The sequence below is a fragment of the Bufo bufo genome, chromosome 7, assembly GCF_905171765.1.
Source record: "Bufo bufo chromosome 7, aBufBuf1.1, whole genome shotgun sequence".
NCBI lineage: Eukaryota > Metazoa > Chordata > Amphibia > Anura > Bufonidae > Bufo > Bufo bufo.
This window is the reverse complement of record NC_053395.1, coordinates 155,162,209-155,177,064: the sequence shown is the minus strand read 5'-3', so window position 1 is coordinate 155,177,064 and position 14,856 is coordinate 155,162,209. Positions and strand designations below refer to the sequence as shown.

Genomic DNA, 14,856 nt, shown 5'->3' with positions numbered 1-14,856 from the left:
CACAATCTATGTTCCCTATCAGTATGTCTTTGGAGTGTGGGAGGAAACCGGAGTACCCAGAGGAAACCCACGCAAAAATGGGGAGAACATACAAATACCATGCATAGTCGGATTTGAACCTAGGACCCCAGTGCTGCAAGGCACCAGTGCTAACCACTGAGCCAACATGCTGCCCATACATAGTGTGTGCTGATGGTTTATGCCACCCACCACTGATCGAAGTAGGAAAAATCTGCCAAAACAGTGGTGGGTGGCAGATAGAGCTAGGACTTCAAGAATGAACCTCATGAGGTGTATTTTGGATATTTTGGCCCTTGTCTGACAGAGTCAAAGTAACCCTCTTGTCTATCCACCCTTGACTTGACAAGCATAGAACATATTTACCAAGATCACCATTGGGCTTTTCAAGCATGAGCTTTTCAAGGATTCATTGGCAGACACAGGCTGATGGAAAACTTTCTAAAACAACTACAAGTAAACTGATATTACCCCCGAGCCCTGCAAGTTATAATTAGAACGCTTCTACATTTAAAGTGATAATAAAATAAAAAAAAATTGGGGGGGGTTATCATTCCCCCTACGCCAGTTTTCTGGTGTTAAAAAGTCGCAAAACTTGGTTTTGCTACTTTTTGAATGCCATCGCGACCTTTTAAGTCCTAACTAGCATTTTTACGCTGCCCTCACCAGATTTTTGAAAAGGGGAGTGGCAAGTGACCCCAGCACATTTATTATTATGTACATCAGAAACTGGTCTAAAAAATATGAAATCGATTTTAGTCTGGTGCACGGACTGCAGGAGCAGGCATTTTGGCCCCAATCTATCAAGACCGGCATGTGCTACGCTGGCTTTGAGGGGCCCTGCGCTGCCGGAGCAGGCATTTCATTTACGACGAGGCACAGAGCTCAACAATGGTGCAGTCGGCACTTCATATGTTCAGTGGCGTGGTGCATGTGTCCAGGATCAATCTCCCATGCACGCTGTACAAGACAAGGAAGGCTTGAGAAAGGCTCACATTACGAGACGAAACGCGTCACAGTTGTTCTTTATGTGACTAATAAAAGAGAAAGTTATTGTATCCAGTGAGTGCCAGTCTGGTCTTGTACAGAGGCATAGAGCTCGTCATAAATTAAATGTCTCCTCCAGCAGTCTGTACACCAGCTACAGCTACTCACGAGCGCATGTGGCGCCATATCTGCCAAGTGCCTGCTGTTTTAAATAGCAGACACCCAGGACTAATGTATGCGATCGACGATAACATCAATCGCATACAATAAACCCCTTAGAAGCCTTGGTCAAATGTAACCATGGCATCTAGGAGGTTAAAGACCGGAAGCGCTGGCTTCTACATAACTTCGGCAGATCCACTGCCGCTTCTAAATCTATGCCAGCTCCCTTGCTGGCATAGATGTAGACCATTTTCAACGCCTAAAACAGGTGTAAAAAAATAATGAATGAGACGGGCCTGATGGGCCTTTCCCCGCCCACGCCACACCTACTTTTGTAGACCGGGGCGCGAGCGGGGAAAAGTCGTACAATCTGCGACAGAAATATGCCTAACATAGGCATATTTCTGATTGTAAATGACCCCCATAGTGTATTTCTAATAGGCTCCATACAGCAAGCGGGAGTTCCAAAGATCGCGGGAGTTGCCACTCTGTTCCGCAATTTCCTCTGGTGCAGCTTTCGACGATAAGAATAGTTAATCCTTTACTGTAGAAATTTTCTTCTGTATGGCCATACAGTATTATCGGAGGCTTTTCAATGCATAATACTGTATGGCCATACAGAAGAAAATTTCTACAGTAAAGGATTAACTATTCTTATCGTCGAAAGCTGCACCAAAGGAAATTGTGGAACAGAGTGGCAACTCCCGCGATCTTTGGAACTCCCGCGAAATTTAAACCAGCTTGCTGTATGGAGCGACTGAATAAGCCGGCAAATATTTAAAGCTCCATTGAAGCAATAGGGAGACAGCAGACGCTAGACGGTAAGCCAAACATCGATTTAAAGTTTTCTTCAATTCAAAGCTCATATCGACCTTAAAAGGATATGCTGTAAGAGACTTTTCACATTATCAGGATTCCTGTGGACACTTTATGAACATATTGCGCTCCCAGTGAATACACCTACAACATTTTCAGTGACATTCAGTTTCCCAAATTGGGATAGAGTGCTAGAAGATAATACCCGCTCTTTCCCAAATAACAGCATATACTTGAAGTTTTTTGGTGTGATATATATTATTGAATTTATCGACACTATTGAGTGGTATCGAATATTCTATAGAATATTTCAACATTGAATTTTCTACCATTCAATTTATCGAATATTTCTATTGAATATATTTTTATTGAATATAGTATCGATCATATCTACCACAATATATGTGACTGTAATGTTGTATATTATTGCTACATTGTTCTTATAAATTTTATTACTTGTATTTTATGGGGATAATAAATATTTTCTGCATATGTCAATCTGGTTGCCAAGTGTATGAGTGCTCGCTCATTTTCCTATTACTACATAATATAGCAATTATCAACAACAATCACCTTACCCTATAAAGGAAGGCAGACCCCTGCCTGAATTATACAAATCACTATAAGTTCACAATTATTATACTAACAGATAGGATTATAACCTCCCCCCCATTCCCCCCCCCCATTGGCTGCCGTCCACTCCATTCAATCAACTATAGCACAATAACATTAAATGTAGCTACGCAGTCATGCGTGCCGCCCTCCGTTGTTTCTAATTTCTGAGGCTGGGTTCAGACCTGAGCGTCTTTGATATGCGCGTTTAACGCGCGTTTTTGACGCGCGTTTTTGACGAGCGTTTTTTGCAATAGTAAACGCGCGTTTGACGCGCGTTTGTGTGATTGACTGCAATGTCCTTTGGCCACAAACGCGCGGCAAAACGCCCCAAAGAAGCTCAAGTACTTGTTTGAGCGTAGGGCGTTTTACAGCGCGTTTTTCAGCGCTGTAAAACGCTCAAGTGAGAACCAGGGCCATAGGGAAGCATTGGTTTTCATGTGTTGAGCGTTTTACAGCGCGTTTGAACGCGCTGTAAAACGCTCAAGTGTGAACCCAGCCTAATAGGCTTTAATGCTAATGCATAGAGTCTATGAGAGAAGCAAAGAGAGATTGCTTGTTATAGTTTCCCATGGGAGCTATTAAAAAGTGTGAAAAAAGTTTTTACAAATATTAAAAAAATTAAAATTAAAATCACTCCCCTTTCCCCAAAATAAAAAATACATAAACAATAAAAAAATAAACATCAGGGGAATCGGAGCATGTGAATATTAAAATATAAAAAAAAAAAATTATCCCATACGGCAAACAGCAAAATGGAAAAAAAATGTCAAAATGGCAATTCACCGCTTTTTGGTCACTTCACCACAATTTTTTTAATAAAAAGTCAAAAGGTTATACACACCCCAAAAAAGTACAGATTGCCCCACAAAAATGAGCCCTCATACAGCTCCGTACACATAAAAATAGAAAAGTTATGGGGCTTGGGATATGGCAATGCAGAGTAAAAAATATATATTTTTTTCAGTTTTAAAAGGCAAGAAAAACGATACATATCTGGTATCGTTGTAATCGTGCAGACCTAGAGAAGGGAACAGTTCAATTTTACCGCATAAGGAACACCGTGAAAACAAAACACATAAAACTGTGGCTGAATTGTGTTTTTTTTTATAATTCCACCCCATTTAGAATTGTTTTTCTGATCCCCACTACATTGTATGCAACTGTAAATGGTGCCAATAGAAAGTACAACTTGCCCCACAAAAAACAAGCCCTCATACAGCTATGTGAATGGAAGAAAAAAGTTATGGCTTTGGGAAGGCTGGGAGTAAAAAAGAAAAAAAAGAAAAAAAAAAGAAATTTGTCTGATCTTTAAGGGGTTAAAAAGTTGAAAATTAAATAATTTGTGACTATAAGGGCAAAAACAAGGCATGGGTGAGTGATAAATTCCCCTGCACCTCATCATGAATTAAATGCCTCCTCTGGCAGCGGAGGCCCTATTAATACCAGTGTAGCACACGCCGGTCTTGATAAATCAGGGTCTTTATGTACGGTATGACGTTAATTTACCTTTTGAATTTGCATAGGACAAGATTGGATGGAGGAATGTCACAAGACTTTTGGTATATGCTACAGATGATGGGTTCCATATTGCTGGAGATGGGAAACTTGCAGCTATTCTGACGCCAAATAGTGGATTATGTCATCTGGAAGACAACATATACAAAAAATCTAACGAGTTTGTAAGTGAATTTACCATAATCAGTGATTTGTACTATTTGCACCATGAGTTGTTGTTCATTTTGAAAATAGATCATTGATACTCATCAAAAATAAATGGGCTAAAAATCATAATGTAACATTAAGGACTCAGCATACATCTAAAATGCAAAATTATACACAGGATTCAATAGGAGAAAGTACAAATATTAAGCTTTATGGAGAAAATAATATTAAGACCTATAATAGTAAAGGGGTTTTCCGCGACATATATTGATGACCTATCCTCAGGATAGGTCATCAGTATCTGATTGGTGGGAGTCTGACACCCGGGACATCTGCAGATCAGTTGTCACGGTACCTTCTGTGACAGAGGTTAGAAGATCAGAGAGACTGACTGCATGTGAGGTTAACTGACAGTCTCTTTATTCTCAGTGTTGTAGTTTGGTAATGTCCACACTTCTTGTCAGGTGCAGTCCGTAGTCATTATTGCATTCCCTACTTAGTTTGGTCTCACACTTCATACCATGCGGTTGATATTCTCTGCTTGGATTTGGAAGAGTTGGTGTATGGACCTTACCTGTGTTCCTGCTCATCCATTTTCTATAAGATAAGTTGTACGGCTCTTTGTATTTGGTTGTTCCCCTGTGCTTGTTGTTACTAGTCCTCAGGGAGACGCTGGTTCGTTCACCTGGGAAGGAACCAGTAGTCTCATTCCCTGCCACTACCTAGGGCACTTCAGGGCCTAGGTTCCGGCGTATGTATTTTCCTACCTTCAGGGTCTATACATACTGAGGAGTCAGGGCCAGGTTAAGGGGCTTCCTAGCAGGTGACCTTTTCCCTCTCTCTAGCCTTGAGGCCTAGTTCTGTGTCGCTCCCCTTCCCTGTATTCATGACATTATCAACCGCCGAAAAACCGCCATTTTGTTTGGATCAGTACAGCTATGGATCCTATGTCTGCACTGGTCGAACAGCTGCAAGGACTGTCTTTGGAGGTTGCTGACCTCTGTGCGACAGTCTTACGGATTTAGAGACCACAGGTGGCTGGTTCCTGTGGTGGGTACCAGGCCTGCACTGAACCTAAGGTTGCCCTCCTGGACAGAATTTCCGGGGGTAGCAACAATTTCCTTCGGTTCAGGAAGTCGTGTAAATTGTACTTTAAGCTGCGTCCATACTCTTCTGGGGATGAGAGTCAACATGTGGGTATAATCATTTAATTGCTTAAAGGTGACGCCCAGTCTTGGGCTTTTTCTCTGCCGACCGTATCACCGTCCTTCCAGTCGGTAGATAAATTTTTTAGAGCCTTGGGTCTTATTTACGATGACCCGGATCGGATCTCTCAGGCCGAGACCAAATTATGTGGTTTACGGCAGGTGGAGCGCTCTGCGGAGACCTATTGCTCTGAATTTAGGAGATGGTCTATGGATACGGAGTGAAATGATCCTGCTCTCCATAGCCAATTCTGTCAGGGCCTATCTGAGAGGCTGAAGGACGCATTGGTCTTTCATGAAAATACTGAGTCATTGGAAGCAGCTATGTCCCTTTCAGCGGTAAAGGAATGTTTTGCTTCTGCTCCTATACTGGTGCAGCCGGATGTGTCACAGCCATTTATTGTGGAGGTTGACGCATCCGAGGTAGGGGTAGGAGCAGTCTTGTCGCAGGTTCCTTCACCTAGTAAATGGCGCCCATGTGCTTTCTTCTCTAAGAAACTGTTGGTGTCACGGGTAGAGTCACGGGAATCAAGATAGAGTGGAGGTGCACCCCCTGAGCTGCCACCCGGTGTCCTTTCCCTGCCTACTTGCACCACCCGCCCTAGGTGACGGAGCGCAACTGGGCGACAGTCCCTAACCTACTAAGTGCAAGCAGAGAGAGACAGCAGGGAAGAGGACAGCCACTGAGAAGTTACAATAAGCGGACAAGAGGTAGAACAAAAACTGAAGGCGAGGCGGGTCAACTAGCCGAGGTCAGTCCAGGAGGTCCCGTCAGAACAAGGGAAGAGGCAAAGACAAATCCGTAAACAAGCCGAGGTCAAAATCAGAGAGGTAGCGTCAAGTTACAGGGAGCAGGCAAAAGAGGTGTCAAGAGGCGGATCGAGGTTCAATTCCAGAGGTAGCTTAATAACAATAAAGTACACTGCCTATAGGACGAAAATCACAGGCAACCTGTAGCCAGCAAGCCGTCTGTATTTATAGTGGGGAGTGAGGGTCATGTGACGTGGCCAGCGTCACATGACCGACAGACAGACAAGTCGAGCACTGAGTGATCAGCTCGGCGCTCAAGGCAGACCTAGGAGCAGGGAGCCTCCCAGCTAGCAAAGCCGCCCTGGGAACGAGGCCAAACACAGATCCTCGCTCCCGAAGCTAAGCAGCAGGTCTGCGGCTGATGGAAGACCGAGTGCGCCTTTGGCACCCCGTTACAGTTGGCTGCTGAAAAAAATTATGACGTAGGCAATAGAGAATTGCTGGCCATTAAGTTGGCTTTTAAAGAATGGTGTCATTGGTTGGAAGGCACTGAATATTACTTACCTGGCTCCCCGCTCCCTGCACCACTCCTGGTCCCCGCACCACCGCTGCTGCTTCTCCTCATGCGCGAATGAAAACATACAGTGTCGGGGGGAGCAGCCAATGGCAGGCGGGGACGGGGGGGAGCCTCCCTAGCGTCACCTGTGATGCTAGGGAGGCTCGTCCCCGCCTGCTATTGGCTGCTCCCAGGGCTTGTTTTAGACAAAATGAGGCCCTGGGCAAAATAAAAATAATGTGCTTGTAATAATGTGCTAAAAAGTAGTTGAGCACGGTACTCCAAAACAAGATTATTATAGAGAAGAGGGGTTCCTCCTCTGGAGTTATTTCTCTGCTCTATCAGGCACTGCTGGACCTATTTCTGCGAGACCATCCGATGAATAGTAGGATGAAATGGGAAGCGGAGATGGGGCCATTAGAGGAAACTCAGTGGCAGGAGATATTGGAGAGGATTCCGCAGCTCTCTCTCAGCGAAGCCCATAGGCTGTCGCACATATATCTAATTCATAGGGTTTATAGAACTCCTCAGTTTCTGTTTAATATTGGACTCTGGTTGGATTCCAAATGCCCGCGATGTGGCGAGGAAGATGCGGGTATGTTGCACATGCTGTGGTCATGCTCGGCACTGGAGGGTTTTTGGCGCATGGTGCTGCATCTCATTGATTCTCTGTATGAAGTTACTCTGGATGTGACCCCATTTGTCTGTATATTGGGGTATGTGGAAGACTTGCCAATCACTGAGCCCAGGAAGATAGCAGTGGCCAGAATGTTGTATATGGCTTGTAAGCTGATTGCTCAACATTGGCTGGATGAGGGTAGTCCTAGTAAAACCGAATTTATAGCCAAGATTAATTGGTTACTTAATTTGGAACGAGGGGTTTATAGGAAGAGGGGTGCTATGGCCAAATTTGAAAAGCTCTGGACTCCTTGGATTGATGCCCCCGGGCTGGCATCCAGGGAACTTCAGAGATACCGTCTGGGATTAGTGTGAGGGTACTATTGCTTGCTGTGCATATCTGGCTCCGTGGTTGGCGATTTCTTACAGGATACATGGAATGTTTCTACGCTATGATATGTAATATGGGGAAGTTCTGGCTGATAACAAATGTATATTCCTTTATAAGATCGCAGTTCTGCTTTCATTGTTCTGTGGGGAATGCTGTAGGGAAAGGGCATGTGCATTTGTAATTATTATGCGGTTGTGATGGTGTAGCCGAATGTTTGTAGATATGAAAGATGGAGGGCATCATAATGATGGTTTGTGGGGGGAGGGTTTGTGGGGGGAGGGTATGTGGGTGTTGGGGACTTATGTTTGTATTATTAAAATGCAAAAAAAAAAATACTTAATATAAAAAAAAATGATGTGCTAAAAACACAGTCTGACATCCGACCCCCCCTCCAATCAGCTGTTTGAGGAGACGGCGCGTGCTGTTCACTGCTGCTGTCCCATAGACATACAGCAGCAGAGCAGTAAGAGAGAAGGGAGACGGCATGTGCGCACAGCACACGCCGTCTCCTCAAACAGCTGATCGTCGGGAGTGCCGGGTGTCAGACCCCGCCGATCTAATATTGATGAACTATCCTAAGGATAGGTCATCAATATGAAAAAACCCGGAGAACCTCTTGAAGCTACCCTCAATACTGTGCCTGTTCTGCTCCCCTTGATGTCCACAAACACTATACTATACACCCAGACTGCCCTCATTAGTAATGGTGTCCCCAATAGTGATAATACTCCCCAAGTTAGCCCCCATTAGTAGCAATGCCCTCCATATTGCGTCAAATAATAATAACACAGTTCTTACTGGGTTACCCCCAATTCAAGCCTGTGGGGCCCAATAGTTTGCTGGGTATGGCCTATGATAAACGGCTCACTACCGCTGCCACAATACCTGCACGTGCTGTCTCTGCTCAGACTCAGCTCGGTCTTACCGGTCTTCACTGCTAATCCTGCAGCGGTGGTATGGAAGGCCGCACACCCGCAGCGTCCCACGAGGTGTGCTTCCGCCTGCACGTATCGTCCCACGTGACCGGGTATCCAAGGAGACCGGATGCTTTGCTACTGTGACGTCAGTATTGTGCGACAGCTTTCACAGCGGCGCTGTTCAGTTCACTTTATCTTCTTTTCTTTGCCGGCTTTATTTTCTTTGGTATGCGGTGGATCAACGCTCACTCTAACTACCGCCAGACGCGTTTCGGGGTCCCTCGCCCCTTCCTCAGTGGCCTACTGAGTGAACGGATCCTCACTCTTTATAAATGGTTAACTCCACCCCCATCTATAATTGACGGAGTGGATTCACCCTTGATATGGCTATACATCTGTGCATTACCATTTGTATATATTTCAGCAATTCATTACATAAAATATAAATATAAAACAATAAATATCATTATATATCCCATTAAAATATAGGTCATTGGAGAAGACTACTGAAACAAATGGAGACAACTATTAAAGTGCCATGCACACAAACCGCATTGAGCTGCATGCGTTTTCAATTGCGTAATTGTGGCTCAGTATGCCTAGGAGGTAATTCTGTTACTGTTATGGCTTATTGTAGATTAAGAGGAACCGTCCCGCAAGGAGGGGAGATCACAGTGTCGATAGACGACCAAACTGCGATGTCCCATCCCTACTGGACAGGCCCTCACAAAAACCCGAACACCTCCATCTCAGCATTGAGGCCCCTGGGGATGATGGTATCATATTCAAAAATCCTCCGGGATTCCTGACGTGACATATGTGCAATATGATTCCCACCTCTCCAGGGTTTTTTAACCTTTTCAATTGCCACAAACTTCAACCCAGTAGGATCACTATTGTGTACTACTCCAAAATGTCTGGATAGGGAGTGCGTCTCCAGGCCTTTCTTAATATTTGCCACATGCTCCGCTACTCTCTTTTTTAATGTTCTTTTTGTTCTGCCGATATATTGTTTCTTGCATCCACATTGTAGCAGATATATCACATCTGTGGAATCGCAAGTAAGGCATTCCTGTATTTCCAAACTGAATGAGTTGACAGTTGACTCTACTTTTGTGGTCTTTTTTGGGAAGCTAGTAATTTTGCAATTGGCACACCTCCCACATCTGAAGAAACCATTCACTGCTAACCAATTATCTTTTTTCTGAGTTTCTTTCCTCAATTTCACTGTGGGAGCTATCTTGCCGGCCAAATTGTTCGCCCTAGTATATGTAATTTGGGGGGCTGCACTCAAGAGGGGACCAATGACTCTATCATTTAATAAGTGTCCCCAATGTTTGCGAATACTTTTTTCCATTGTTTTGTACTGAGAATTAAAAGGTAGTATAATTCTCAATACCTCATCTTGTGGTGGGGGATCTCTCGCAACAAAGAAATCTTTCCTCTCCATTCTTTTCACTTTTTCAAGTGACCTATCTATCACTTGGACCGGATAATCCCTTTCTAGGAATTGTTGCTTCAACACAGTTGCTTCCTCCTCAAATTGATTATCATCTGTACAATTTCGCCTAAGTCTCCGAAATTGACTGGTAGGCACATTTACCAACCAGCGAGGTAGGTGGCAGCTAGCATATCTGATAAAGCTGTTCTTAGCAACTGGTTTGAAGTAGGTGTTGCAAAATAGTTGTCCCCCCTTTACCTGTATTTCCAAATCTAGGAATTCTACTTTCAGCTGACTAACTGTGGGGCTGAACACCAGATTTTTATCATTCTTATTAATGTCCTGAAGGAAAATATCCAAGGATTCAGACGTATTCTGCCATATGAACAGGATGTCATCTATGTAGCGCCGCCACAGTACCAGATCCGTCCCCAGCCTGGGCTTGATGACCTCCTCCTCCCATTGCGCCAAAAAAAGATTGGCATAGCTGGGGGCGAACCTGGTACCCATGGCGGTGCCAGTGCGCTGTACATAGAACTCCCGATCAAATGCAAAATAATTATGGGCCAATATATATCTTACCCCGCCCAAAATATACTCCAACTGCTCACTCGGGAGACCGACTTCTTTCGACATCTGTTCCTGTAGCGCCTGTACACCCTGAATATGATCAATAATTGTATACAGGGATCCTACATCCAGCGTCCCCAAGATCCAACCATCCACCCAATTGATCGCCTCCAGGGTGCCAACAATGTCAGTGGTGTCACGTATATATGACGGCACCTGTTTCACGTGGGGTTGAAGCCATTGGTCGATATACTTCGATAAATTGCATGATATGGATTCAATCCCTGACACTATCGGCCGACCCGGAGGCGACCGTAGATTTTTATGGATCTTGGGGATGCAATAGAACACCGGAATCCTTTTTTCCGTGTTCAAGATGAACCTCGCTTCCTGTTCAGACAGAAAGCCCCTTTTCAATCCCTCTTCACAGTAAATCTTTAGTTTTACTGTGGCAGCGGTAGTGAGCCGTTTATCATAGGCCATACCCAGCAAACTATTGGGCCCCACAGGCTTGAATTGGGGGTAACCCAGTAAGAACTGTGTTACACTAATCCACTAGATTTGGATACCTATGGGACATTCTGCGATTGTGGACAATATTTGGTGTGCCGCTCAAGTTCATTAGCTGCTATTTGGGTATTTAACCGTGTCATTCCCTTGTGTGCATTTTTATAGATTTGTATATGGTCTATATTTTATTTGTATTTTAGGGGTATGTTTTTAGGATTTTACCACAATTCAGTGGAATAAAGTGTACTATTTATTTGTTGTTTGGTGTTCCCTTTTGTAGTGTGCCCCCCCACACCTGTCTTTTTACATTCAATTTCTCACTCGGTCCTGAGGGTGGGACCTGGGGGTGAGCACCTTTTCCATATACTGAGGAGGTGAGCCGCTGTACTTCTTCTATATATTTTTTGTGCAGCACCCTTCACAGCTGTGCTCCCTGTCTCTCTAATATGGACATTTGGGAACACCTTAACAACAAGTATAAGAAAATAGAAACCTTCAACTTTAATGTGGAAGGAGATATATTGGCAAGAAACGAAAGAACAATAGATGATGTTTTTAAGGTATTGGAGAGGACTCTGCAGCGCCATTTGCGCAACAAATGGGAGATAAAGTCACTCACACAATATTTGGACAAGGGGCTCATCCCCAAAGGTTTGACACTCACTAAGACACCTGCTTTGGACTTAGTGGATGACAAATTCAAGCAAGAGTGGGATGAATTCCTGAAAATACAATCGGGAACCCTGGTCCAAATGATTATAAAAAAGAGGATTCAAATGTCTGAGGAGATGACAAGACAGATAGATACCCTCAAATGTGAAATGGAGAAATTCCCTGATACAGAGACAAAACATAAGTGGCATGAAAGAATCTGTAATAATTTAGACTCTCTGGAAAGGGAAATAATAAAGAAAAAATCCAGGAAATTGTATCATCTGGAGAGGAAGGCAGTTACAGATGTCAATATACAGAGGGAAGTCGAGGATACAGACAAACAGGGTGAAGACACAGATTATGGTAATGTCAAGGTTTCCAATAGATTGGAAACATTGGCAACACCTCATTTTTTAGATTACACTCCCCCACATCACAGAGCACGAACGAGAACTATACGCACTCCCACACCACCACGACAGAACACGAAAAAACACAGTCACAGACAGGGGTACACACACGATTACAATTTGAGAGATCGTCCGATGGAGCACATACGGGACAGGGGGAATCTCCAACCACCAAGACAAGAACACAGATATCACCAGGACAGGGAACACTATTACACGCCGACACTGACCAGGTCAAGACGGCAAGAACACACAGGACAATTAGAAGAGGACGACATGCACAGAAAAAGGGAACACAGAAATCTGCACAATCGACGACCAACATAATTAATATAAGTGACACTGTACTTTCAGATACGCAGATTAAGCTATTGAATAAAGGTCTGAAATTTGCTCCGTCTAACCCCCTTGATAAATTTGCTACATATATGGGGGTAGAGAAATTCATCAGACGGCTTTGCCTTAAAAAATATTTCCTGAAAAACCCAATCAACAGAGAAATGGATATCGAAGGAGACATGAGTAGATATTCACATACTGATTTAAGAGCTAGATCAAAGAAATTCCCCAGGCAGGAGATCAGTAACGAAATGGCCACCTTTAGAAATAATGTAGAACGGGATTTAAGAGGTATGAAAAGCCGGAAGTTAAATACAAATTTAAACAAAGAGGAGATTAAAGCTATCAAAGCATTACAAGAGATGAATGAGATTATCATTAGGCCGGCTGACAAAGGTGGGGCTGTAGTGATACAAAATATGGCAGACTATCTTAAGGAATGCCATAGACAACTAGAGTCACAAAACACATATCAGAAACTAAGGGGAGACCCAACTGAGGAATATTATAAAAAACTAAAGATTTACTGTGAAGAGGGATTGAAAAGGGGCTTTCTGTCTGAACAGGAAGCGAGGTTCATCTTGAACACGGAAAAAAGGATTCCGGTGTTCTATTGCATCCCCAAGATCCATAAAAATCTACGGTCGCCTCCGGGTCGGCCGATAGTGTCAGGGATTGAATCCATATCATGCAATTTATCGAAGTATATCGACCAATGGCTTCAACCCCACGTGAAACAGGTGCCGTCATATATACGTGACACCACTGACATTGTTGGCACCCTGGAGGCGATCAATTGGGTGGATGGTTGGATCTTGGGGACGCTGGATGTAGGATCCCTGTATACAATTATTGATCATATTCAGGGTGTACAGGCGCTACAGGAACAGATGTCGAAAGAAGTCGGTCTCCCGAGTGAGCAGTTGGAGTATATTTTGGGCGGGGTAAGATATATATTGGCCCATAATTATTTTGCATTTGATCGGGAGTTCTATGTACAGCGCACTGGCACCGCCATGGGTACCAGGTTCGCCCCCAGCTATGCCAATCTTTTTTTGGCGCAATGGGAGGAGGAGGTCATCAAGCCCAGGCTGGGGACGGATCTGGTACTGTGGCGGCGCTACATAGATGACATCCTGTTCATATGGCAGAATACGTCTGAATCCTTGGATATTTTCCTTCAGGACATTAATAAGAATGATAAAAATCTGGTGTTCAGCCCCACAGTTAGTCAGCTGAAAGTAGTATTCCTAGATTTGGAAATACAGGTAAAGGGGGGACAACTATTTTGCAACACCTACTTCAAACCAGTTGCTAAGAACAGCTTTATCAGATATGCTAGCTGCCACCTACCTCGCTGGTTGGTAAATGTGCCTACCAGTCAATTTCGGAGACTTAGGCGAAATTGTACAGATGATAATCAATTTGAGGAGGAAGCAACTGTGTTGAAGCAACAATTCCTAGAAAGGGATTATCCGGTCCAAGTGATAGATAGGTCACTTGAAAAAGTGAAAAGAATGGAGAGGAAAGATTTCTTTGTTGCGAGAGATCCCCCACCACAAGATGAGGTATTGAGAATTATACTACCTTTTAATTCTCAGTACAAAACAATGGAAAAAAGTATTCGCAAACATTGGGGACACTTATTAAATGATAGAGTCATTGGTCCCCTCTTGAGTGCAGCCCCCCAAATTACATATACTAGGGCGAACAATTTGGCCGGCAAGATAGCTCCCACAGTGAAATTGAGGAAAGAAACTCAGAAAAAAGATAATTGGTTAGCAGTGAATGGTTTCTTCAGATGTGGGAGGTGTGCCAATTGCAAAATTACTAGCTTCCCAAAAAAGACCACAAAAGTAGAGTCAACTGTCAACTCATTCAGTTTGGAAATACAGGAATGCCTTACTTGCGATTCCACAGATGTGATATATCTGCTACAATGTGGATGCAAGAAACAATATATCGGCAGAACAAAAAGAACATTAAAAAAGAGAGTAGCGGAGCATGTGGCAAATATTAAGAAAGGCCTGGAGACGCACTCCCTATCCAGACATTTTGGAGTAGTACACAATAGTGATCCTACTGGGTTGAAGTTTGTGGCAATTGAAAAGGTTAAAAAACCCTGGAGAGGTGGGAATCATATTGCACATATGTCACGTCAGGAATCCCGGAGGATTTTTGAATATGATACCATCATCCCCAGGGGCCTCAATGCTGAGATGGAGGTGTTCGGGT

General features: G+C 43.8%; 1 protein-coding gene across 5 annotated transcripts in view; it reads left to right on the top strand.

Annotated features, from left to right (window-relative positions):
• Positions 1-14,856, top strand: part of ITGB2 (integrin subunit beta 2) — a 183,570-nt gene that overhangs the window by 58,129 nt on the left and 110,585 nt on the right. For all 5 annotated transcript variants that reach the window (XM_040439674.1, XM_040439670.1, XM_040439673.1 and 2 more), the window contains one exon: positions 4,122-4,277. In XM_040439674.1, the coding sequence (XP_040295608.1) occupies positions 4,122-4,277 (156 nt within the window). The remainder of the gene's footprint in view (positions 1-4,121; positions 4,278-14,856) is intronic.